The sequence below is a fragment of the Onychostoma macrolepis genome, chromosome 24, assembly GCF_012432095.1.
Source record: "Onychostoma macrolepis isolate SWU-2019 chromosome 24, ASM1243209v1, whole genome shotgun sequence".
Taxonomy (NCBI): domain Eukaryota; kingdom Metazoa; phylum Chordata; class Actinopteri; order Cypriniformes; family Cyprinidae; genus Onychostoma; species Onychostoma macrolepis.
In genome coordinates, this window is record NC_081178.1 from 27,281,472 (window position 1) to 27,302,003 (window position 20,532).

The window sequence follows — 20,532 nt, forward strand, 5'->3', positions numbered from 1 at the left end:
GTCTGGTCTAAAAATATAGTGTGTTCGTTCAGAGGATTATAAGGCTAAAAATCAGTTGAACTGTCTTCATGTCTGTGGTCTCTCATGGTTTTAAAATCGTTTAAGATTTGAAAATCATCTAGTGTGTAGCCAGCTTAACCCAGTGGCCCTGGGGACCCATTGCTCTGCACATTTTGTGTGTGTCCCTGATTTAACACACCTGATTCAGATCATTACTTATTTATTCAATTGTTTATTTAACAGGGACAATGCAGAATAACTTTACAGATGCTCTACATACAGGCTTCTAGCCAGTGGCTAATTTGCAGCCCCAGTCCCTGGTTAGGCTTTTGAAATACAATTAAAAAATAAAAAATAAAATAATAATAATAAATAAAAATTGGCAAACTGTTCCAGAGCAGTGTCCCTTTAACTGAAAATGTAGATTGAGCAAATTTAGTTTTTCTCTTAGGCACTATACAGTTTTGTGCTGTTGCACCTCTTGTAGAGATCCCTCTACTACTCTGTTTCACTGTTAATTGGCATATACTGTAATATCAATTAAGAAAGAGCTCCTTGCACTGAACTGAGTGTGTCAGATAAGAGAGACATACAAAATAAGCAGAGTGGGGGTCCCCAGGACCAGGATTGAAAACCACTGTCTAACCAATCACACCCAACAAGCTAATCAAGAATTATCTGAAAATTACACACAGGTGTGTTACCATATCTTTGGATCATGACATGTTTGAGTGATACAGAATATGAAGCAGGTTCAAAAGCACATTGAGTGCGTTTACATGGACCCTCTTAATGCGATTATAATGAGATTTTGGCGATATTGCGATTATGCTTTACCTCATGTAAACGCAATACTTCGATCTAAATAATACGATTAAGCTCATAATCGCAGCAAGCATAATCGTATTAACATAGGTGGCGTACGCCGATTTTAATCGGAATATACAGGCATGTAAACACCTTAATCGCAGTATTGCCGCTCTGACCAAAGTGCGCATGCGCTTGTGACATGAATAACGTGACACGCACCTGTAATAATACGGAGATTAGAAATGATGGAGGGGAAGAAAGCATCGCATTCTGAGGAAAACACAACAAGCTGCCAGCAGTCTCTGTGCAACATGATCTCACAGAATTCCGTGTAATGTTCACGGACTTAATTAACCCCGAATCTGTGGTGACATCACGGAATCGTCGAAAATTCCGTGATGGACTCACAGAAAAAATTCCGTGATGGGCTCACAGAAGTGATACCAATGTAAGTCAGTGACAGGCATCAGCCGTGCTCCACGCACGGAAACCAGTGAATCCGTGCATGGACCACGGCTGATGCCTTCTGTGAGCCCATCACGAAATTTTCGGCGATTCCGTGATGCCTCCACAGATTCGGGGTTAATTAAGTCCGTGAACATTACACGGAATTCTGTGAGATCAGGTTGCTCTGTTCCTTACCCTCATCCAGAAAGGACGAACAGAACGCGACGGCAGCGTATAGGCAAACAAATTCCATCATATTTCTATCATGGCGCCGAAAAAGCGTGGAATACAGCGATACAAAATCATTATGCATTAGACGTAAATAGATTAAAACAGCGACCAACACTGCTCTTTCTGAGTCCATCATTTGTGCTGTCCAGTGGGGTATGTGAATAATGGCAGAAAAAAAAATTAACCACAATTCTTAGCGAATAATAAGAATAATGGAAATGGACTCTATGCACGGCCCACCGCCTACGTGTTTCCGCTAAAATCTCAGTTGTAGGCGAGCTTCCGGTTTAGCGTTCTCTGATAGCAAGCTGTGGTAATAGCGCGGTCTTTCTGTCAAATTTTCGATTATCTAGCGATTGCAAGTAATTATTTTATATTATATATTTTATTAACTGTAGTAACAACATTTTAGTATATTATATTAAAATATAACATTTTATTAATGAGTTCAAGAAGCTTCAAGTGCCTTCGGCGTGAAGGTGCTACGTCTATGTATTGCTGTGTCCCGTTATGTGACACATCCTCGAGGTTTAATTCGGTGGTTAGTTTCCATACTTTCCCTTTGGACAAGGAAACAAGTAAAAAATGGATTCACTATATCCGACGTGAGGATTTTAATATCACTCCTAACACAAGAGTCTGCAGTCGTCACTTCAAGAGTGATGATTTGATCGAGCCATCGACTCCCACAGGACGCCGGCTACTGAAGAAAGGTGCAGTGCCCACTTTGTTTGAGTGGAACAAGTACTCCACTTCTGCACCAAGGCGCACCGGGGCATGGCAGAGGAGAGAAGTTTCCCCTCCACTGAACGAAGATCCTGTGCCTGTGGACCTCCAGCATGAGGAGCATGATTATTGTTCATTTCCCGTTCCTGCGGCTGTCGATCTTTCTTTAGATCAGACTGAAGATCTCCGAAAGGAAGTGGAACAACTGAGGAAACAGGTGGAAGAACTGTCTGTCCGTCACAGATTTTGCTTGGGCAGATTTGCTGCATCAGACGATGACATACGGTTCTACACTAGGTAAGATTTAAAACTTATAAATAATATTATATCATTGTTAGGATGCTGTATTATAATTTTCTGGTCTTTGCATAATACAGTATGTCCATGTAGATATTTTATTTACATGTCAGTAAACCCGTATACTATACAAGTAAGCTACAATACAGTCTAAAAGTAAGATAAAACTGTTGGTCATTTTGTGATGTGTATTATCTCAAACATGTCCCACATCTTATGTAGGTTTGTGACGTACAATCACTTGATGGCGTTCTGGAGACTCATTGAACCTGCATCCCACAACATGGTTCGTGTGACCAGAGCAAGGGCAGCTACAACTAGGAGTGTAAACGGGAGTAAGAGCTTTGCTCTTGACATGTAAACATCAAAATGCGATTAAGTCCTTACTCTGATTATTGGAAATAATCGCAATATTCGTGCGCATGTAAACGCAGTCATTGATTATAACGCTGAGTGCTAATGTTGCTGAATGAAAGGCAACACAAGAGTCGGGCTCTGGAAGAGAAAATCCCATGAATTTATCCTCAGATGACTTGGTTTTTAAAACGTGTCTATATTTTATTTTATACTTTATACTTTTATATTTTATCTAAAGTCAGATTGTTATATATTAGTTGTGCATTTAATTCTACTTGCATTTTAATTCTACATTTGCTCCTGTATTTGGAAAAGATGGAGATGATGTATGTTAGGCTTAGTTCACACTGTTGGATAAAGTGGTCCAAATCCTACTTTTTTGCCCAAATGTGACCCATATCTGATTTTCTTATGACAGTCTGAACAGCACAAATCCGATTTTTTCAAATCAGGCCCAGGCCACTTTCATATGTGGTCCTAAATCGGATACGTATCCGATGTTTTGCAATGCGACTTCAGTCTGAATGGCCATGTCACATTTCATGCGATTTTTACGTCATTAAAATGTGACAGACGTCACAATTCTGCGCTGGAGGAAATCATGCTCTCTTTCTTCTTAATATTCTTCTTCTTATCACTTTGTTATTTAGGCTCCGATTGCACATTATCTTAAAAATTGCTAAACACAAGCTAACACGAGCAGCATCCATTTTTATTTCCACAAACACAGTGCGCTGAGTCTGACGTCATGTCTTCTTCTGCGCATGCGGGTCACTTCAGGGCCGTATACGGTTCACACATGAGGCTGATGGCAGTCGCATTTAAATGACAATGTGAACAACAGTACAAAAAAACAAAAAAAACGGATTTCAGCAAAAAATCCGATCTGAGCATTAAGACCTGCAGTGTGAACTAAGTCTTACATGTCTGTGGTTTTTGTCTCTGTGTTTTCCCGGTGACCTAGTTTTCCCCAGTCTGTTTAATTAGTCATTCTGTTCAGCTGGTGTCTTGTTAATTATCCCATTAGTTCCCTTTGTTTGGTTAATGTTTATAAACCCTCAGTTCTACCTTAGTCTTTGTCTGTTCTAGTCTATATTAAGCTGGTTTCTGTGCCTGTTCTCCTGGATTTATCTTATTATTAGACTTTTCTTTGATCTACTTCAAACTGCTTGTACAGTTTGTATCACCAATGTGTGACAATGTAATATTTTATTTCATTACACTTCTCAGCAATATGGTATAGGATGCTCTGGGAGCGAGAGCAGCCTGCCCATACACCACAGTAACTCCACATCCTAGTGATACCTAGTAAGCATAACCCTGACCATAACAACCCTGCAGAACAGCGGTAATCAGCCCTTAAAACAGCAAACAACCTTCAGTAATACTCCAGCAATGTCTACAAACCAACCAGAAGCCTAACAACACAAATCAAATTCAACCTGGAATGTTGTGATTCACCATACAACCAATTATTTGAGGAATTTTTGAAAATCCTGTTTACAAAAATGAGAAGCAAAAATGCTGGAAAAGCCAGTGGTCAGGGATGTGCTGTACTTGTTGAAAAAGGTTCAGAGAAACATGTTCAAACATGAGCACGGCTGACGAAACTTATGTATAATTCACTAAATGAAAAATAAATATTTAATTTCTTAAATAATAAAATCATTAAGGCATGACAGGCTAAAATGCTGCTTTGCGATCTTTGTTTTTAAAACAGAAACATACCAAACTACAGTGGTAGCTTTGACATCCAAAAAATAAGATTTTTTTTTAGCTTTACAAGAATGCCATTATATGTAAACTTGACTCAGATTTAATTTGTTCCCTGTTGTCCATGTAATAATGCAATTCATACATTCATCTGTCTCTATAGCTGAAGTCATAAATCGATGCGTGATCCTGTATGGTTAGTCAGAGCTTATCTTCCCACTCCATCAGTCATCCAGGTGCTGTTATGATGTTTATCACGAGTCTGCGCTGAACCGTTGCTATGAATTGTGTTTCTATGTAATAAAAACAGCAGAAGTGATTAAAGCTGAGGCGGCGCAGCCTTAAGGAGACACATTCGTGCCTCTGACGATGCTGCTCTCTTGCTAATTACATGGCAACAAATGAGTTGCCAATCATCTGAATGCATTGTTTGCGCTTATCAGAAGGACCCATCAAGTCGAGCCAATTAAAAGTCTCGAATGAGACAGACGGTGGCGGAGAGCATGTCCTCCCCCTTTACTTAATTCATGATTGCCAATTAAACAAAAAAACAGTTTGTTGTGATGTAAAAACTGCCAGAAAGGATGGCTGACTTTACCCATTTTCAGATTAGATGATGAATTGTTTTGTTATTTTCCCTCTGTTTCATTTTGAGGCTGTAAGGTGTGGTGAACAACTAAAACGGTTTGAGACGTTTAGTGGCAGATTTCCTGCAGCTCAAACAATAGATCATGGAGCTAGCAACACCAGGGTCATGGGTTCGATTCTCAGGGAAAGCAAGAATGCAATCTTGAATGCAATATCACTTTGGATAAAACTTCTGGCAGATGCATAAATGCAAATGAACTCAAAGTAATCGATGGAACTGAGGTGACCTGGAATATTATCATTTAAGATTTTAATTGCTTGACTTCTTGTCATTCATTAACTGCCACATCATAGAGAGCCCAAAGCATGCACTGTATAGGACATTAATTTTCGTTCAGTAGATATGATATGAGGAAATACGATTATCTTCTGACTAATTGTTGTAGTTTATGACTGAAACAGCATGTCAGCTCCAGTCGGAGGTTACATGGGTTTATTAGTCCGTCTGGATGTGTGGTTTTGTTTACAGATGCACAGAATTCACAGGAAGACCAGAACTAGAGCTGGTTTAAGAAGGTTTCATTTTTGAGGGATATTCAATACATTGTTAAAGGCAGTTAGAGAAATAGCCTCATATGTTTGCCAGTGAAATATGAGAAGTCTTCTTATGATAAAGAATTATAAAGGAGTTTGCCATCTGATGACACATGTTCAATGAGCACTTGAATACTAACACTAATGAAGAGTTCATTTGCAAAAACATACCAATTAATATCAATCAAACTGCAGTTGGGTTGTTTCGATTAATTAATAATAACTAAAAAAATACAGCTAACTAGCACAATAAAACACAATAAAAACATGACAACACAATAAAAAAAACATGATTTAAGAAAATTAATAAAAACTGAGTTATCTGTTTTTGCAAATAAACTCTTCATTTCTAATCCTGATATGCCTAAAACGGTCTATAATCATGGACTCCATACTGTCCTGAAGTCAAACTTGTGGCTCTGGTGTTTCTGACGGCTTGTAATTAAACGATTGTGTTTGCATTTAAGTTATTTTGGATAAAAGCATGTGCTAATTGTACATGGATTTATTAAATCTTTATTTTTAATTCGCCTAAAAATAAAGATTTGCTCAGTATTTGCATGCCCTCTTGTCGTTCCAAACCTGTATGATATTCTTGCTTCTGTGGAACATAACTGAAGATATTTTAAGAAATGCCTCAGTGTTTTTGTTCATACAGTGGAAGCCAATTGTAACTAAAACTGTTTGATTACCAACATTCTTCAAAGTACTGAGGAACGACAGACACGCAGGTGTGGGATGAGATGAGGAAATGTACAGTAAAAGATGACATGACTAGCTGAAATATCATTGTCGTGGTCAGCGGTAATATATGTCCTGCTTATCAACAATATCTGCCCATGACTGTGTGAAATAATAGATTTGTACAGTACATTGATGACTAGCATCAGTTTCCCATCAGACCTATGCAAACATGATAAAGTACTGTATTTGCCCAAGTCATGGGTGTATGTCTCTGACAGGCTGGCGTCTCTCTTCTGCCCCATTAGCTGCTTTTTCTGTGCTGCTGATGGTCTAATTAAAACCAGCCAGTCGCATTTTAATGGCAGGATATTGATAACCCACATTAATTTCCACTGTCTATGCTCTTTCTATGCTTGTGCTGACCTCATGCTTGTGTGTTTCTCTACTCTTTCTGATGCCATATTTTGATGTATGCAAAGATCCATCTTTTGGTGCTTAATTCATTGCCAGTACAAATGACTAGTAAACTTAAATCATTGTGTTATTTATTTAGCAGATTTTAAAACAATAGAAATTGCATCTGATCAATCAAATATTTCATTCAGATGCACTGTATTTTTTACATGGCTGTTTTGAAAATGTAGTTTAAATATTTCAAATTCTTCTTCTAGTTTGTTTCTGTGTGAATATTCCTCTTTCTTTTCCTGACCTTTTTCCCCATTGTAGCCATCTGTTTAGCTAAACTCACACAGGTGTTTCAGGTGTCGAGCTGAAACGATAAAGGTGTTTTTCCTCTGAAACAGTGAGACACAGTGACTGGAAGGACTCTGATTCTTGCTGAAGGAACAACACGTCCCCAGAGATCTTCTCGCATGAAAACTGTCACAAACCACGAGGGACCGGATCAGCCTTGATGCTGCTGGCAATGACAGTCCAGATCCTTCGGGGTCTTGCTTGTCAGAGCTGCTCTGGCCGAGCATGTGCTTTCAGTGCCTTCGGTGCCGTTTGTCATTTATAACCCGTTAAAGTCAGACAGAATGTGAAGTTTGTTGATGTATTGATTGTTTCTCCTGCAGATTTCATGAACTGCAGGCTGTGATTTCCGACAGCGTCGTTCATCATGTTTGGCCTCGACGTTCTTTTGTAACCCAAATGTACGTTTAGATGGAAGGGTGTTTGTCAAGGAGCTCCTGATGGCAGATAGATGGATTGTCAACAGTCATGTTCTGAGCCCAACTGCTGAATTATGAGTGGGGGAAGAAACAAGTGTTGTTCGTTTCTTTGAAATCCAACAATGCTGATCTTTCCGATCTCGGTTTAATGTTGTGTTAGCAGTCATCTATCAAACGAGTCAGGAAGCATCATGCCTCACTAGATTCTCTTAAACTCCTGAGGGCACAAAAATATGTTTCCTACCATATTCTGTGTTCAGAACAGCACATATACAGTATATGCAATACTTCATACTGCCCCATCATTCGATAAAAAACTTTGTGAAAGATGAAAGACACTGGCACTCAAAAAAATGTTGAGCTGAAAAGTACCGCTCAAACTGTTAAGATCAGTCGCATTGCTGGGAATGAAATTCAGCTGCTTGTTTCTAATGCTGGTTCTTTAGAAGAATATGCAGAGCTGCAGGTGCTACACAACCGACAGCACAGGCGTCCATCCAGGATTAAGAAATATTAACATGTGCCATGCTGACAAAACATTATTTCTAAATATATATATATATATTATTTTATTTTTTCTGGGATTTTGATGATAATTAGACTGAGTGTGGTGTTTTTGTGCTGGTTAGGCCTGTCGTGGACAGCTGACTCCTGAAGCGTTCATATTCTACACATCATGTGCAGTGATTAGTGCACAGCAGAGACAGAAAGGAACGTTTCCACATACAGCCAATATTTACCCTTTAGACTGTGGAGGCTTATTACCAACGCAGCATAACGCAGATGCCTAACATTTTCAGGATAAATAACCGGCGGGTAAATATCACAGATGGTTAAGCTTAAATCAAGAGAAGCAGAAATCATTATCACGATTAAAATACGATTTATTGTGCAGCCCTATCTGAACTGAACCAACACTGAACTGACTTGATCTGAATAAAGACTGTTGTCATTTGAGCTGCTTTACAGCAGTGTCAGGCATAATCCTTTATGTTAAATTATTTCATTTAATGAATTTATTTAGAATCATCATAATATCAGAAGCTTCATCTGAAGTGGCATTTAGATGTATTTACACTCTTTATCGCAGTTGAAAGTTGGGGAATAAACTGGGCATTATAGCGAATCGACAGGATTAAAGTGTTTTTAATCACATCACATCCCACTCACCACTTCAGTTGTTCTGGTGTGAGAGAAAACACTCTGGTTTTAAAAGAGCACGCTCCTCAATGCAGGCAGATTTAAAGTTCTCTCTCCTCTCTGCATTAATTAGTTGTCTTCTGTTTTCTACACATGCATTCTACACATACACCCGACATGTTTCCGGACATACATGCTCTCTTTTACATCCGTTTAGTTACTGATTATGAATGATTGTCAACCCAACATATCAACATTTGGGTTGAAAAAACTGCCAACTGATGTTGTGAAAGCACTCTTCTCACAACTACAACACTGGCAATTAAAGCACAAAGAATTCACAAGATTACAGTAGTTTCCTCATTATAATATCATATCTAAGAATTGTATAAATATTCACATAAATTTTGCACTTTCTCTTCTAAAATGTTATTTTTGTCAAATAGAGTTAAAGGTATAAAACTGACAATAATTACTGAATAGTGTCAAAATGTAATGGATATATTCATCAAAAGCTAAAAGCGGCTTGGCCTGTTGTTAACAGAGGTTATTTCTAACTGGTTTGCATCTTGGCTTTGACATTTTGTGTAAAAATAAGATAATAGCTTTGTTCTCTACAACGTCCTGCACTTCACTGTATCATTCCATCCTCGCTGCACACTTTCAAAGACATACTTTCATATTTAGTTATCTGGTCTTCCCGAGCTAGTGTAGCTTATAGCATTAGAGTTTGATTTATCAAGTAGGTGCAACAGTTTTCTAGGACAACAGAAAGCATATCATCTTAGAAGTCAATGCATACACTAATTTCAAGGGAATAAATGCATTTTGCTAAATAATTATTTCTGAAACGAATTGATTTCCAGTCCTCTGTAAAAGCTCAGTTGAAATCAGTGCTAGTAATGAATGGTGATCATGGTTCAATCTTCACACTGGAGTGTCAGAATACTGATTAGACCGTTAAAAGATTTTGCATTTACTGGGTGTTGAACATTTTGACTTTTTCTCTTTCATTACCCAGGTTGAAAAAGAAATATATATTTACTATATTTAAATTATACTATACTAAGTGCATATTATACAGTATGTATTATTTTGAAACAACTTTAAGTATATTAAGTGTATTTCACGATATGTTTAAGATTTTAATCTGTATTTAATATATTGAAATTGTGTTAAATTGGAACCACTTTAAGTATATTTAGTGCAATTTTAAGTTAAATCTTAAAATACTTAAAATACTTGTGATTGTGTTAAGTGCGTTTTTGGGAAATGCACGTGAAACAATAACGAGCGTTCGTAAAATGACTCGTAGAAAACGCTCTTAAGCACTAAGATCAATCGTTATCGGGAAACCAGGCCTTGGTTGGTAATATAGTCAAAAACCTTCCCAGCCTCAGCAGTTTCAGATGTACTGTATGCTCTCTTAGAAGCAACCCTTCTTACAATTTAATCTTTGTTCTTATCTGTAATGAGAAATATATATTAGAAAATAAAGGCGATAAGGTTGTCAAGCTTGAACAAATATAAACACCAATCAACCAACACTACCACAGTTTGCTGATCAGCTCAAGACAAAGTAATCGTATGTTCATAATCATGGTTTTTCAAAGATCATTAACCTCATTACAATGAAGCCAAATTGTTTAGGAAATCAGAAATAAATACACTTCAGGTCACACTTTATATTAGGTGGCCTTAACTACTATGTACTTGCATAAAAAAATAAGTACAATGTACTTATTGTGTTCATATTGTATTGCAAAACACTTCTGCTGCTATTGAGGGGGATACGGGAGGTTAGGGACAGGTTTGGTGGTCTGGGTAGGTTTAAGGGTGGGTTAAGGTGTAAGGGATGGGTCAACAGTGTAATTATAAATTTAAATAAATAAATTAATTACAGATGTAATTACATATAGGTATTTTAAAAAATATAAGTACAATGTAAAAACATGTATGTACACAATAAGTGCATTGTACCAAATTATTAATTTAAATGTAAGTACATAGTAGTTAAGGCCACCTAATATAAAGTGGGACCACTTTTCATTTTGCAAATAAAATAATGTTAATGTTGTTCATGTTATAATGACTAATTTTCTTATTTCTGCCAATGCATGTGTCAAAAACTGTGTCTATATAATACTGTTTAAATTTAGACTTATATTTACATTCAAGAGACATTTGCATGCACATCATATATATAGGAAGCTCTCTGGTGCGAGCTCATTATCATACCAACCAATCAGAGCCGTTCAATGGCTCTGGAACCAATCAGGTTTAGTCAGTGTGTTGTTTGAATTTAAACACAAGTAAAGGCAAGTGTATTTTTTATTTTTATTTTTATTTTTTCAGATATGATGTTGAAATCTTGTGGGAATTTCAGAAATATATGTTAGAAAATAAAGGTGTCAAGCTTGAACAAATGTATAAACACCTAGCTTATTACAATTAATGTATCATGTAATGAACAACAGCCTAATCAACCAAAGTAGCATAACCTTTTAAGTAAAACTGAACATATTAAACAACATATACTATTTTCACTAAAAGTATGCTTGTGTTTAATATATTCTTTAAAAGTGTAACTAAAAATATATTTATTAACATAGTATTTCTATACTTTTTAGAAATATACTAATTGTCACAAATCCAGTCCGATTGCCACTAGAGGTCACCCTTCCATCGTATATTGACTCTCACACCACACAGACTGTTTCACATTACATTGGACTACATTTCCCATCTGCCATCTCACTAATCACACGCTCACCTGACCATATGCACACAACTGAATGCTCTGATTACACAGCTGATTCCCATCAGACACCTTATATAAGCCATGGACTTCCACTCTCTCACTGCAGAGTATTGTAAGCACATATTGCTACCCTAGCTGATAGTTACTTTATGGAGCCTGTCTTAATTGTCATAGTCATAGTCATAGTCATAGTCTTGCCTGTATTATTGCTGTGTACCTGGATTATCTCTCTTTGCCTTGCCCTGTTGGATGCTGTTCGCCGATCGAAGACCCACACTTGTCCTAGGATTACTCTTTGTCTTGCCTCATCTGTGACTGTTTGCTGTGTATCGACCCATGCTCATTTCTGACCATGTTTTTAAATAAAACCCTGCAGGTGGATCCACACGTTTCACGTTTTGATCATTTCCTAACACTAATAGTGTGCTTGTGTTTAGCATATTCCTTAAAAGTGTAACTAAGCATATATTTATTACCAAAGTATTTCTAGTATACTTTTTATAAATACATAAAAAATATGGTTCTGTTTAGCATATTTCTTAGAAGTATAACTAAGCATATATTTAATACAAAGGTACTTCTAGTGTACTTTTTAGAAATATATTAAAATGCAATTCAGTATATTTTTAATGCACTTCAAATAAGTATTTTGGGAATACAAATGTATTATAAACATACTAGTTGAATTTCAAGTATATTTTTAATACTACGTCTTTTTTCACCTGGGTTGCGCGATATGCTAACATCTCATTTCCAGCGTGGCTGAAAAAGAAACGCAGCTTTTTCCATCATTTTTTTTTTTTTACAGGTTTTTTTTTCCATCAGCACGAGCGACGCACTGTATGTTTCTGTTTGTGTGTGACGGTCAATAAACGTGTGTGACTTTTTTAGCCTGAGAACTGAAGCACGGCAGCACGTTTTCCCTTGAGACACACACTAATGCATATTTAATTTGGTTCAATCTAATTCAAATTTACTTTTATAGTGCTTTTCACAATACAAATTGTTTCTATGCAGCTTCAATGAAATGAATTCAGTTTTTAGGCATGTTATGTGGTTAGTTAACATCGTATATTCAGTTAAGTAGACACAATGATCATGATTACAACTTGTGATCACAATGATTACAATATAAGTATAATATTTGACAGTTTTGTATGTCGATCCAAAGTTGGCATCATCTGAAGTCTTTGCAAGTGTTGGTGTCATCTGAAACCTTCACAAAGGCTGGATCCAGTCTGGGGCTGCAGTAATCTGTACTTTTTTCAGGATGGGCATAGGATTGTAATAGAATAATTTGCATAGCTGCTGTTCATAGCATTTCAGGAAAAAGATGATCATGTGTATTTACTATTTATGATGTAATTATAGTACAAGTTCATAAGAAGTGTTTTGTGAATGCTTGGCTGAAGTGATGCGTCTTTAATCTACATTTAGTGCGAGTCTGACCATTATCAGAAAGGCTATTCCAGAGTTTAGCAACTAAATGTGAAAACACTCTGTTTTATCAGAATTCATTAGAAGAAAATAACTAATCATGCAGACTTTAAATTTATTTATCACACTGTTAACTTGGATCATTCAGAAATTGCATCTGGTCTGAGAGAAATGTAATTATCCCTGCAAACAAGACTGCGCTGGCCCTTTATAGGCCCACTTAGGGCTAGCCTAAGGGCCCCCAGCGGGCTGCCAGCACAGGGCCACTGAGACTTTGCTCATTGGCAAAACGTTGGCCCCTTAGAGCTGGCCCTGCATGGGCAACCCTCACTTAGCCCCCAGGAAGCCCTCACTAGGCCCACACAGGGCCCGCATTATTAATCTACAACAATAAATCTGTTTCAATATAAATACTTTTCAGCTACTATAACTTAAGTCTTTGGGAAAAACAGTTATTATACATCTGAAATGGATGCAGTCACCACATAACTAATGTCTGTATTGTCAAAAATGTACAGTAGTCAAAGGGATTTATAATCAATGGATTTATTAAATACAAAATAGAAAACATTCAATTCAGGTTAATAATACTGCTAATTTAACACTCTGAAAGGGACTACAAATTATCTATACAAATATAAATAAAATACAAATTAACAGAAAAATAAAAAATACTAAATTATTACTTTGACCTCTGCTGAAAATATGTTTTGGTGTGCTAAAGTATTCATTGGCAAAGCTCACTCTTCCGCCGAGGTCACCAGATGGTGGTAGCGCTCCTTTCGTCTATCCACTCTGTCTCTTGAATTCCGCAACACACCTTTATCTCACTTTCAACTTCAGAATCAGGAGGATTTGGCTGAAAGGAGCATTTTCTTTTTGTGATCAACTTTTTATTTATTTTTTTAAATCAACAAAACAACATCCACACAAACAAGACAACAGGGAGGGGGGAACCAACAGACACACCATAACAATTTCAATTTGCAGCAAAAAGGACAAAACAGAATCCACATGAGTCCACAGACTGACAACAATTGAACATCCCCAAAACATGTGGAGAAAAGTACCTGCTGATACAGTGTTACGGATATGACAGTTATAGGTCGATTGCAGTTTCATTTTAAACCTCTTGTAAGGAGTTATGTATGCTCAATGGATGACTTTGAAATGGATAAGAAATGGATACAAGTAAAAATAAAAGTAATAGTCTGAATAGTTACTTGAGTAAGAGTAAAAAAGTATCGGATAAAAAAACTACTCAAGTAGTTAGTTACTAGTTACTTTGGATCATATACTGTATATATATAGTCTATTTTTTTATTTAGATATATAGATAACATTTATGTAGTGTGTGTGTGTGTACACACACACTGCCGTTCAAAAGATTTTTAATGTTTTTTTTTTTTAATGTAATTTATTTCAGTGATGCAAATCAATATATTAGAATGATTTCTGAAAGATCATATGACTCTGAAAACTGGAGTAACAGCTAATGAAAATTCTGATTTGCGTCACTGAATTAAATTATATTTCAAAGTATATTCATTATGTAGTATGTAACCTCTGACACGGAGAAGAGTAAAGACTCCTCACATGACCGCTACCGAACATCTAAATAACGAAACAAATGCACATTGACGGATCTTCTTCCGTCTGTTCTGCAAAATGTAAACAAATGTAGCCTATATTTCTGCAAGCGTAAATATTGTGAAAATATCAATATTTATTTTGTCTAGGCAAAGGCATTCCTCCTGGAACAGGTCGTGCGCCGCTACACGTAACGCTCTTGATGTTCTTAAACTTTCTGTTACAACTCTTGAGTGAGAACCACTTCAGACGACTCAGTGCGTGCGGCAGGGAACTTAACGAATCATTCAAACTGATTCACGAACCAATTCACTGGTTTGCCAACTGGTTTGATCAAGCCTTTGAACAGAATTGACTCAAAAGAATGAATCATTCGCGAATGACCATCGCTCATTGCCCAGAGAAAACTAGACGGCATGTTTGGAATAAATTGAAGCATTTTTAACTTGTATTACATTAAGATAAAGTAACGAGAGCGTCACCCACAGTAATGAAGTAAAAGTACAGATTTTTCACTAAAAATGTACTTGAGTAAGAGTAAAAGTACCCATTTTTAAATATATTCTAATAGTATTAGTTACCCAAAAAAATTTACCCATCTCTGGCTCTCCATCAGCCCGAAGAATAATAATAATAAATAAAATTAAAGAAATTAAATCATTATTATTTACCAGTCAGCTGACGAATGTACAGGGCAGGAGCAAGATTCCAAAAAGAAATTAGCAAGTGTCCAAGTGTCCATGTCCTTGTTATTGTCCTCTTCAGGGCAGTTAGGATCACCACAGACCTCATCGTTAGTTTTCCCTTGTTAAGCTGAGAGGATGGAGATGGTAGCTCTTTTACAGAATCGTTGGTCGTTTGTATATCCAGATGTAGATCACGGAGTGCTGGGGTCAGTACAGAGTCTATCCCGTCTCTTACAGTCGAAGTCACTACCGAATCGAGAGTACTTTGTTGCTCTTTAAGCGCCAACTTGATACCGTTAGCTATAGCAGCTTCGAGATCCTCTCTGGAGATGGTGGAATCTTTGAATTTTTTCTTTATTGGCGATTGTCCACTCTCTCTTTTCTGGCTGTCCTTGACTGCTGGGGTACTCATAGTGAGATAAATAAAGAGTGGTTCAAAATTTACTGACAGGATATATACAATTTCTGACAAAGTGAGCAGAGCGAAGGACTATGTGTGCATTGCCGCCTAAGGGTCACGTCATCTTGAAAGGAGCATTTTCAGTCAGCCCCTGAAAAGCAAATAGGCCTATATCAGGGGTCCTCAAATCTAGCTTGTGAGATCCACTTTCCTGCAGAGTTTAGCTCCTACTTTGATCAAACTCATTGACATTGATTAGCATGCTCAGGTGTGTTTGATTAGGGTTAGAGCTTAACTCTGCAGGAAAGTGGGTCTCATGAGCCAGATTTGAGGATCTGAAAAGGTCTCTTTTGGTTTGAGCCATTCCAGTTCAATTGAGTGGCTAAATAATGGCCATTCAATGTTGTTAGTATTCTCCTAGTTGCAATACAGGGCTGCCTACACAAAACCTGCATGGGCCCAATGGTGCAAAAGCTGCTCTGGGCTGGCCCACACTGGGCCATCATGGGAATAATGTGGGCAGTCCGCTAGTGAGGGCTGCTCACAGAGAGCCCACGGTGAGCCCAAAGCTGTGGGCCCTGCCTGGGCAAGCCCGCTCTGGGCCTGTTTAGGTTTGGTGTGGGCTGGCCGTAGCCCCCTGTGCCCGCAAAAAGCCAGCATGTGCCCCGAATGGTATTGTTCAGACAGGTAGTCTTAATGCTTGGATACTAATGGTATTTTGTAATCGGTCTAGGAGTATGTCATGATCTATGCCATCAAACGTGGCACTAAGATTGAATAAAACTAGCAGTGAAATGCAGCCTTGGTCAGATGCTCATTAGTAATATTAACAGGTGCAGTCTCTGTGTTATGATAGATCTAAAAACTGTCTGAAATTCTTCAGTTACCTTTTTTTCAACAAAAAGAAGCATATTTGAGCAGACACAGCTTTTTTTCTAATATTGCAGACATAAACAGAAGATTTGAGATGGGTCTGTAGTTTACTAATTCACTATGGTGTGGTTGTGGTTTCTTAATGAGAAGTTGTTAAGACATGACCTAGAGTTCAAATAAACTCACTGCACACACACTTTTCTAGAAAGTCTTTCACAGGAACTGTAAAACAAGTGTTCAGATGCATTATTGGAGTCATTCACATTCTTCACACAAATGCAAAGGCAACCAAAACAACACCTTTGAAGGAATTTACTAGCAATGAATTATGCACACAATAATAGCGTCATTTATCTACATGCACTTTGTGATGTTTTACTGATTTACTGACAGATTTATGTAAACCTGCTGTCTGTGACCCTATATATTTATCAGTTGATCATCATTTGATAAAATATCAAATTAACAAAATAAAATGTAAACACACGTGTATCTTATAAATGAAATAAATCACACATAGATCCATCTCTTCAGACAGACAGAAATAGAAACCTTTCTAGCGAGGAGGTCAAAACGTCTGAACTGTGTTAGAAATGAAAAACCACTTGTGTGATAATTATTAAAAATGTTACCAACTTTATGATATGTGAAGTAAAAGAAGACCATGAAAAGCATCAAGTAGATTGTAAAGAGTTTTTCTTCAGTTTCATGCTCATCGTGCAAACAAATGTGTAAAGCAGGAGTTCTCAACTCTGGCCCTCAAGGTCCACTTTCCTGCAGAATTTAGCTCCAACCTTGATCAAACTCACCTGCCAGTAACTTTCTAGCAATCCCGTAGTCCTTGATTATATTGTTCAGATGTGTTTGATTAGGGTTGGAGCTAAACTCTGCAGGAAAGTGGCCCTCGAGGGCCAGAGTTGAGAACCCCTGGTGTAAAGTGTAATATTTCCCTATGTAAAACCCCTTCAGTCCATTCAGTAACATCCCTAACATCTCTGAATGTAACATATATTATAGATACTGTATTATTATCATTATTATATAAAAAAAAAGGCTCTTCAGTGGTTCTTTGGGTTGGTTGAGGTGCTATATAGCACCACTGCCATACAAATAACCCATTAAGCCTCTGTAAGCCTCTGTATAGTTCTTTAAATGTTCTCTAACTCTCTTTTACTCACTTAGTTTAGCTGGGGAAAGGATAAAAAAACAACATTAAAATACAGTGTATCTCCTGATGATTGTGGTTTTCAACCTTTTTGCCCCCAAGGCCCCCCATAAGAAAATATTCCAGGGCCTCCACATGATAATTTTTGACCTCAAAAAAGCATAAAAGTGATTCAAAGCAGCTTTTGCCATTGAAATAAATTCCTATTCATAGCAAACATGTGAGAGTGGAGTAACATATCCAAACTCTAAGGTGACTTTGTCACCATGTGACAAAGGAGCTATATAGCACTTTTAGTGGTTTCTCTATGATTGTAACATGTCAGCCTGTCCTAGTCCCCGTTTTCCTTATTTGGTTTAGTTCCTGTCCTCATTAATTATCGTTTCATATTCCCCACCTGAGTTTAATTATGTTGTTTGCTCTTTTGTTCCTGTTCCTTTAAAAGCCTTCAGTTCTCCATTTGTTTTTGTCTGTTCTTAATGTTTATTAAATGGGAAAAGTGCGTTGAAGCCATTTCATTCTCTCGTCATTCATTTAGATTTAAGTTTGCTCACGCCACAACCACTACCCGTAACAGAAGAACGGACCGCTACTGAAGATGGAAGTCGTCGCCCGCACCAGCCTGCCGCCGCTGATTCCGGGACGCCGCCGTCTGCGGCTGGTCCCGCCCCGCTGGGCAAAGTTCAGGCCGGTTCGGCTGCCAAGCCCACACCGATCGCGGTAATGGACCGGCAGCCATGGGCGGCTCTCCCAAACCCACCGTTCGCGGGAAAATTCCGGCCGCCGTTCGCGGCTTACCCAAGCCCGCCGACACGGAATACGGCAAGCCCGCCGAGAAGTATGGCAAGTCCGCCGAGAATTGCGGCTATCCCGCCGACAGAGAGTATGGCACGCCCGCCAACCGAAGCTCACGTACCCTTAGGAATTCTAGTGGAATATGAAGGGATGACATGCCCGCTCCTCGCAAGCGCCCGCCAGTGCCAGCTCCTCGCAAGAGCTCTCCTGTGTCTCTGCTGGTCCCGTCCAGCTCGCCTGTGCCTCTGCTGGTTCCGTCCAGCTCCACGCTTCCAGAGCGCCACCCAGTGCCTGTGCCACGAAGGCGCCTCCCTATCTCCGCGCTACCCGAGCACATCCAAGAGTCCGCGCTTCAAGAGCGCCCCCCAGTGCCTGCGCCACGAAAGCGCCTCCCTAGCTCCGCGCTGCCCAAGCGCATTCAAGAGTCCGCGCTTCAAGAGCGCCCCCCTGTGCCTGTGCCTGTGCCACGAAGGCGCCTCCCTAGTTCCGCGCTTCCCGAGCGCATTCAAGAGTCCGCGCTTCCCGAGCGCATTCAAGAGTCCGCTTCAAGAGCGCCCCTGTGCCTGTGCCTGTGCCACGGCGCCTCCCTAGTTCCGCGCTTCCCGAGCGCATTCAAGAGTCCGCGCTCAAGAGCGCCTCCCAGTGCCTGCGCCACGAAGGTGCCTCCCTAGCTCCGCTGCCCAAGCGCATCCAAGAGTCCGCGCTTCCCGAGCACATCCAAGAGTCCGCGCTTCAAGAGCGCCCCCCTGTGCCTGCATCCCTGTCTCCGCGCTGCCCGAGTGCCCCCAAGAGTCCGCGCTAAGATTGAAAGCCCCTAATTTCACCTTTAAAATTTTGGGGGGGGGGGGGCTATTCCCCGGTGAATTCTGCTCCGTCCTGGGCGCCCAAGCCCCCTGCTCCGCCATGGCTCCTCAAGCTCCCTGCTCCTCCTAGGCCTCCCGAGTCCCTGGATCCTCCATGGCCTTCCGAGCCTCCTGACCCGCCTTGGCCTTCCGAGCCTCCTGACCCGCCTTGGCCTTCCGAGCCTCCTGACCCGCCATGGCCCTCGGAGTCCCCTGACCCGCCATGGTCACTAAGAGTCTCCTGTTCCGCCCTGGATGCCTCCTTAGTGTCCCGGTCCTGCACCGGTATCCAGGGCGCCCACCCCCACTCCCCGGTTGTACTGTTGCGGCGCGGTACGCGCCTACCGGGAGGGGGAGTTACTGTAACGTGTCTGCCTGTCCTGTCCTGTTTTGTCCGTTCTTAATGTTTATTAAATGGGAAAAGTGCGTTGAAGCCATTTCATTCTCTCGTCATTCATTTAGATTTAAGTTTGCTCACGCCACAACCACAACCCGTAACAATGATTGCAAGTGTAATAATTAATAAGATAATATGGTAACACTTTAGAATACTGTTCCGTCATTAATGAATAGCTACATAGAAACACATGAGTAACACAAGCTGTCACGGTGCACACAGCAGGGAGGAACGAGGAACACGGAAACGAGGATAAACTTCAAAATAATAGTCTTTTAATGACAACATCAGGGCAGGGCAAGACAAGGCAAGGTTGACACACAGACAGGAACACCGGGGAATAACGAGTATCCCAGACGAAAACTAACTAAACAGGCATGAACTAAATACACATGATAATCACAGATAATTACTAAAACACGGCTGGACAAGACTTAACTAATAATCACACTGAACAAGGGCAGGAACAAGACCAAATATGGAAACAAGAGGCGGGGACATGTGACACACATGACAGAGGTCTGACACAAGCACTCTAGTAATTACTAATAACTAACAAGAAACTTTGATTAATGAATTAGTAAGTGTAAGGTGTAATTCATTCTAAAGTGAAGATCATGGTAACCCACTAGTAATGACTCAAGTATTAGCTTGAAGGGACAGGGATGCAAACCGTTGTCATCATATTAGGCATACGATTACAAATGAATGTATATTGTCGATGATTTTTATTAGCATTTCAAAAATTGTGAAATGTGTGACTTTGACAAGTATTTTAAAAGGTTGATTATGACAGACATTTAGCCTATTAAAATAATTTTTCCCCT

The 20,532-nt window shown here is 39.2% G+C and overlaps 1 protein-coding gene across 1 annotated transcript; it reads left to right on the forward strand.

Annotated features, from left to right (window-relative positions):
- Positions 1 to 1,978: 1,978 nt before the first annotated feature.
- On the forward strand, positions 1,979 to 18,395 carry LOC131533086 (uncharacterized). Its single transcript, XM_058765140.1, has 4 exons — positions 1,979 to 2,511; positions 2,734 to 2,836; positions 16,044 to 16,190; positions 18,249 to 18,395. Exons 1-4 carry the CDS (start codon positions 1,979 to 1,981, stop codon positions 18,393 to 18,395), a joined length of 930 nt encoding a protein of 309 aa, XP_058621123.1.
- Positions 18,396 to 20,532: the final 2,137 nt, after the last annotated feature.

Coding starts and splice junctions, on each gene's coding strand:
- LOC131533086 (XM_058765140.1), top strand. CDS start 1,979: ATGTATTGCTGTGTCCCGTTATGTGACACATCCTCGAGGTTTAATTCG. Junction 2,837..16,043: donor GGGCAGCTACAACTAGGAGT/GTAAACGGGAGT, acceptor CAATGTTGTTAG/TATTCTCCTAGTTGCAATAC. Junction 16,191..18,248: donor CTGCTCACAGAGAGCCCACG/GTGAGCCCAAAG, acceptor TACCCGTAACAG/AAGAACGGACCGCTACTGAA.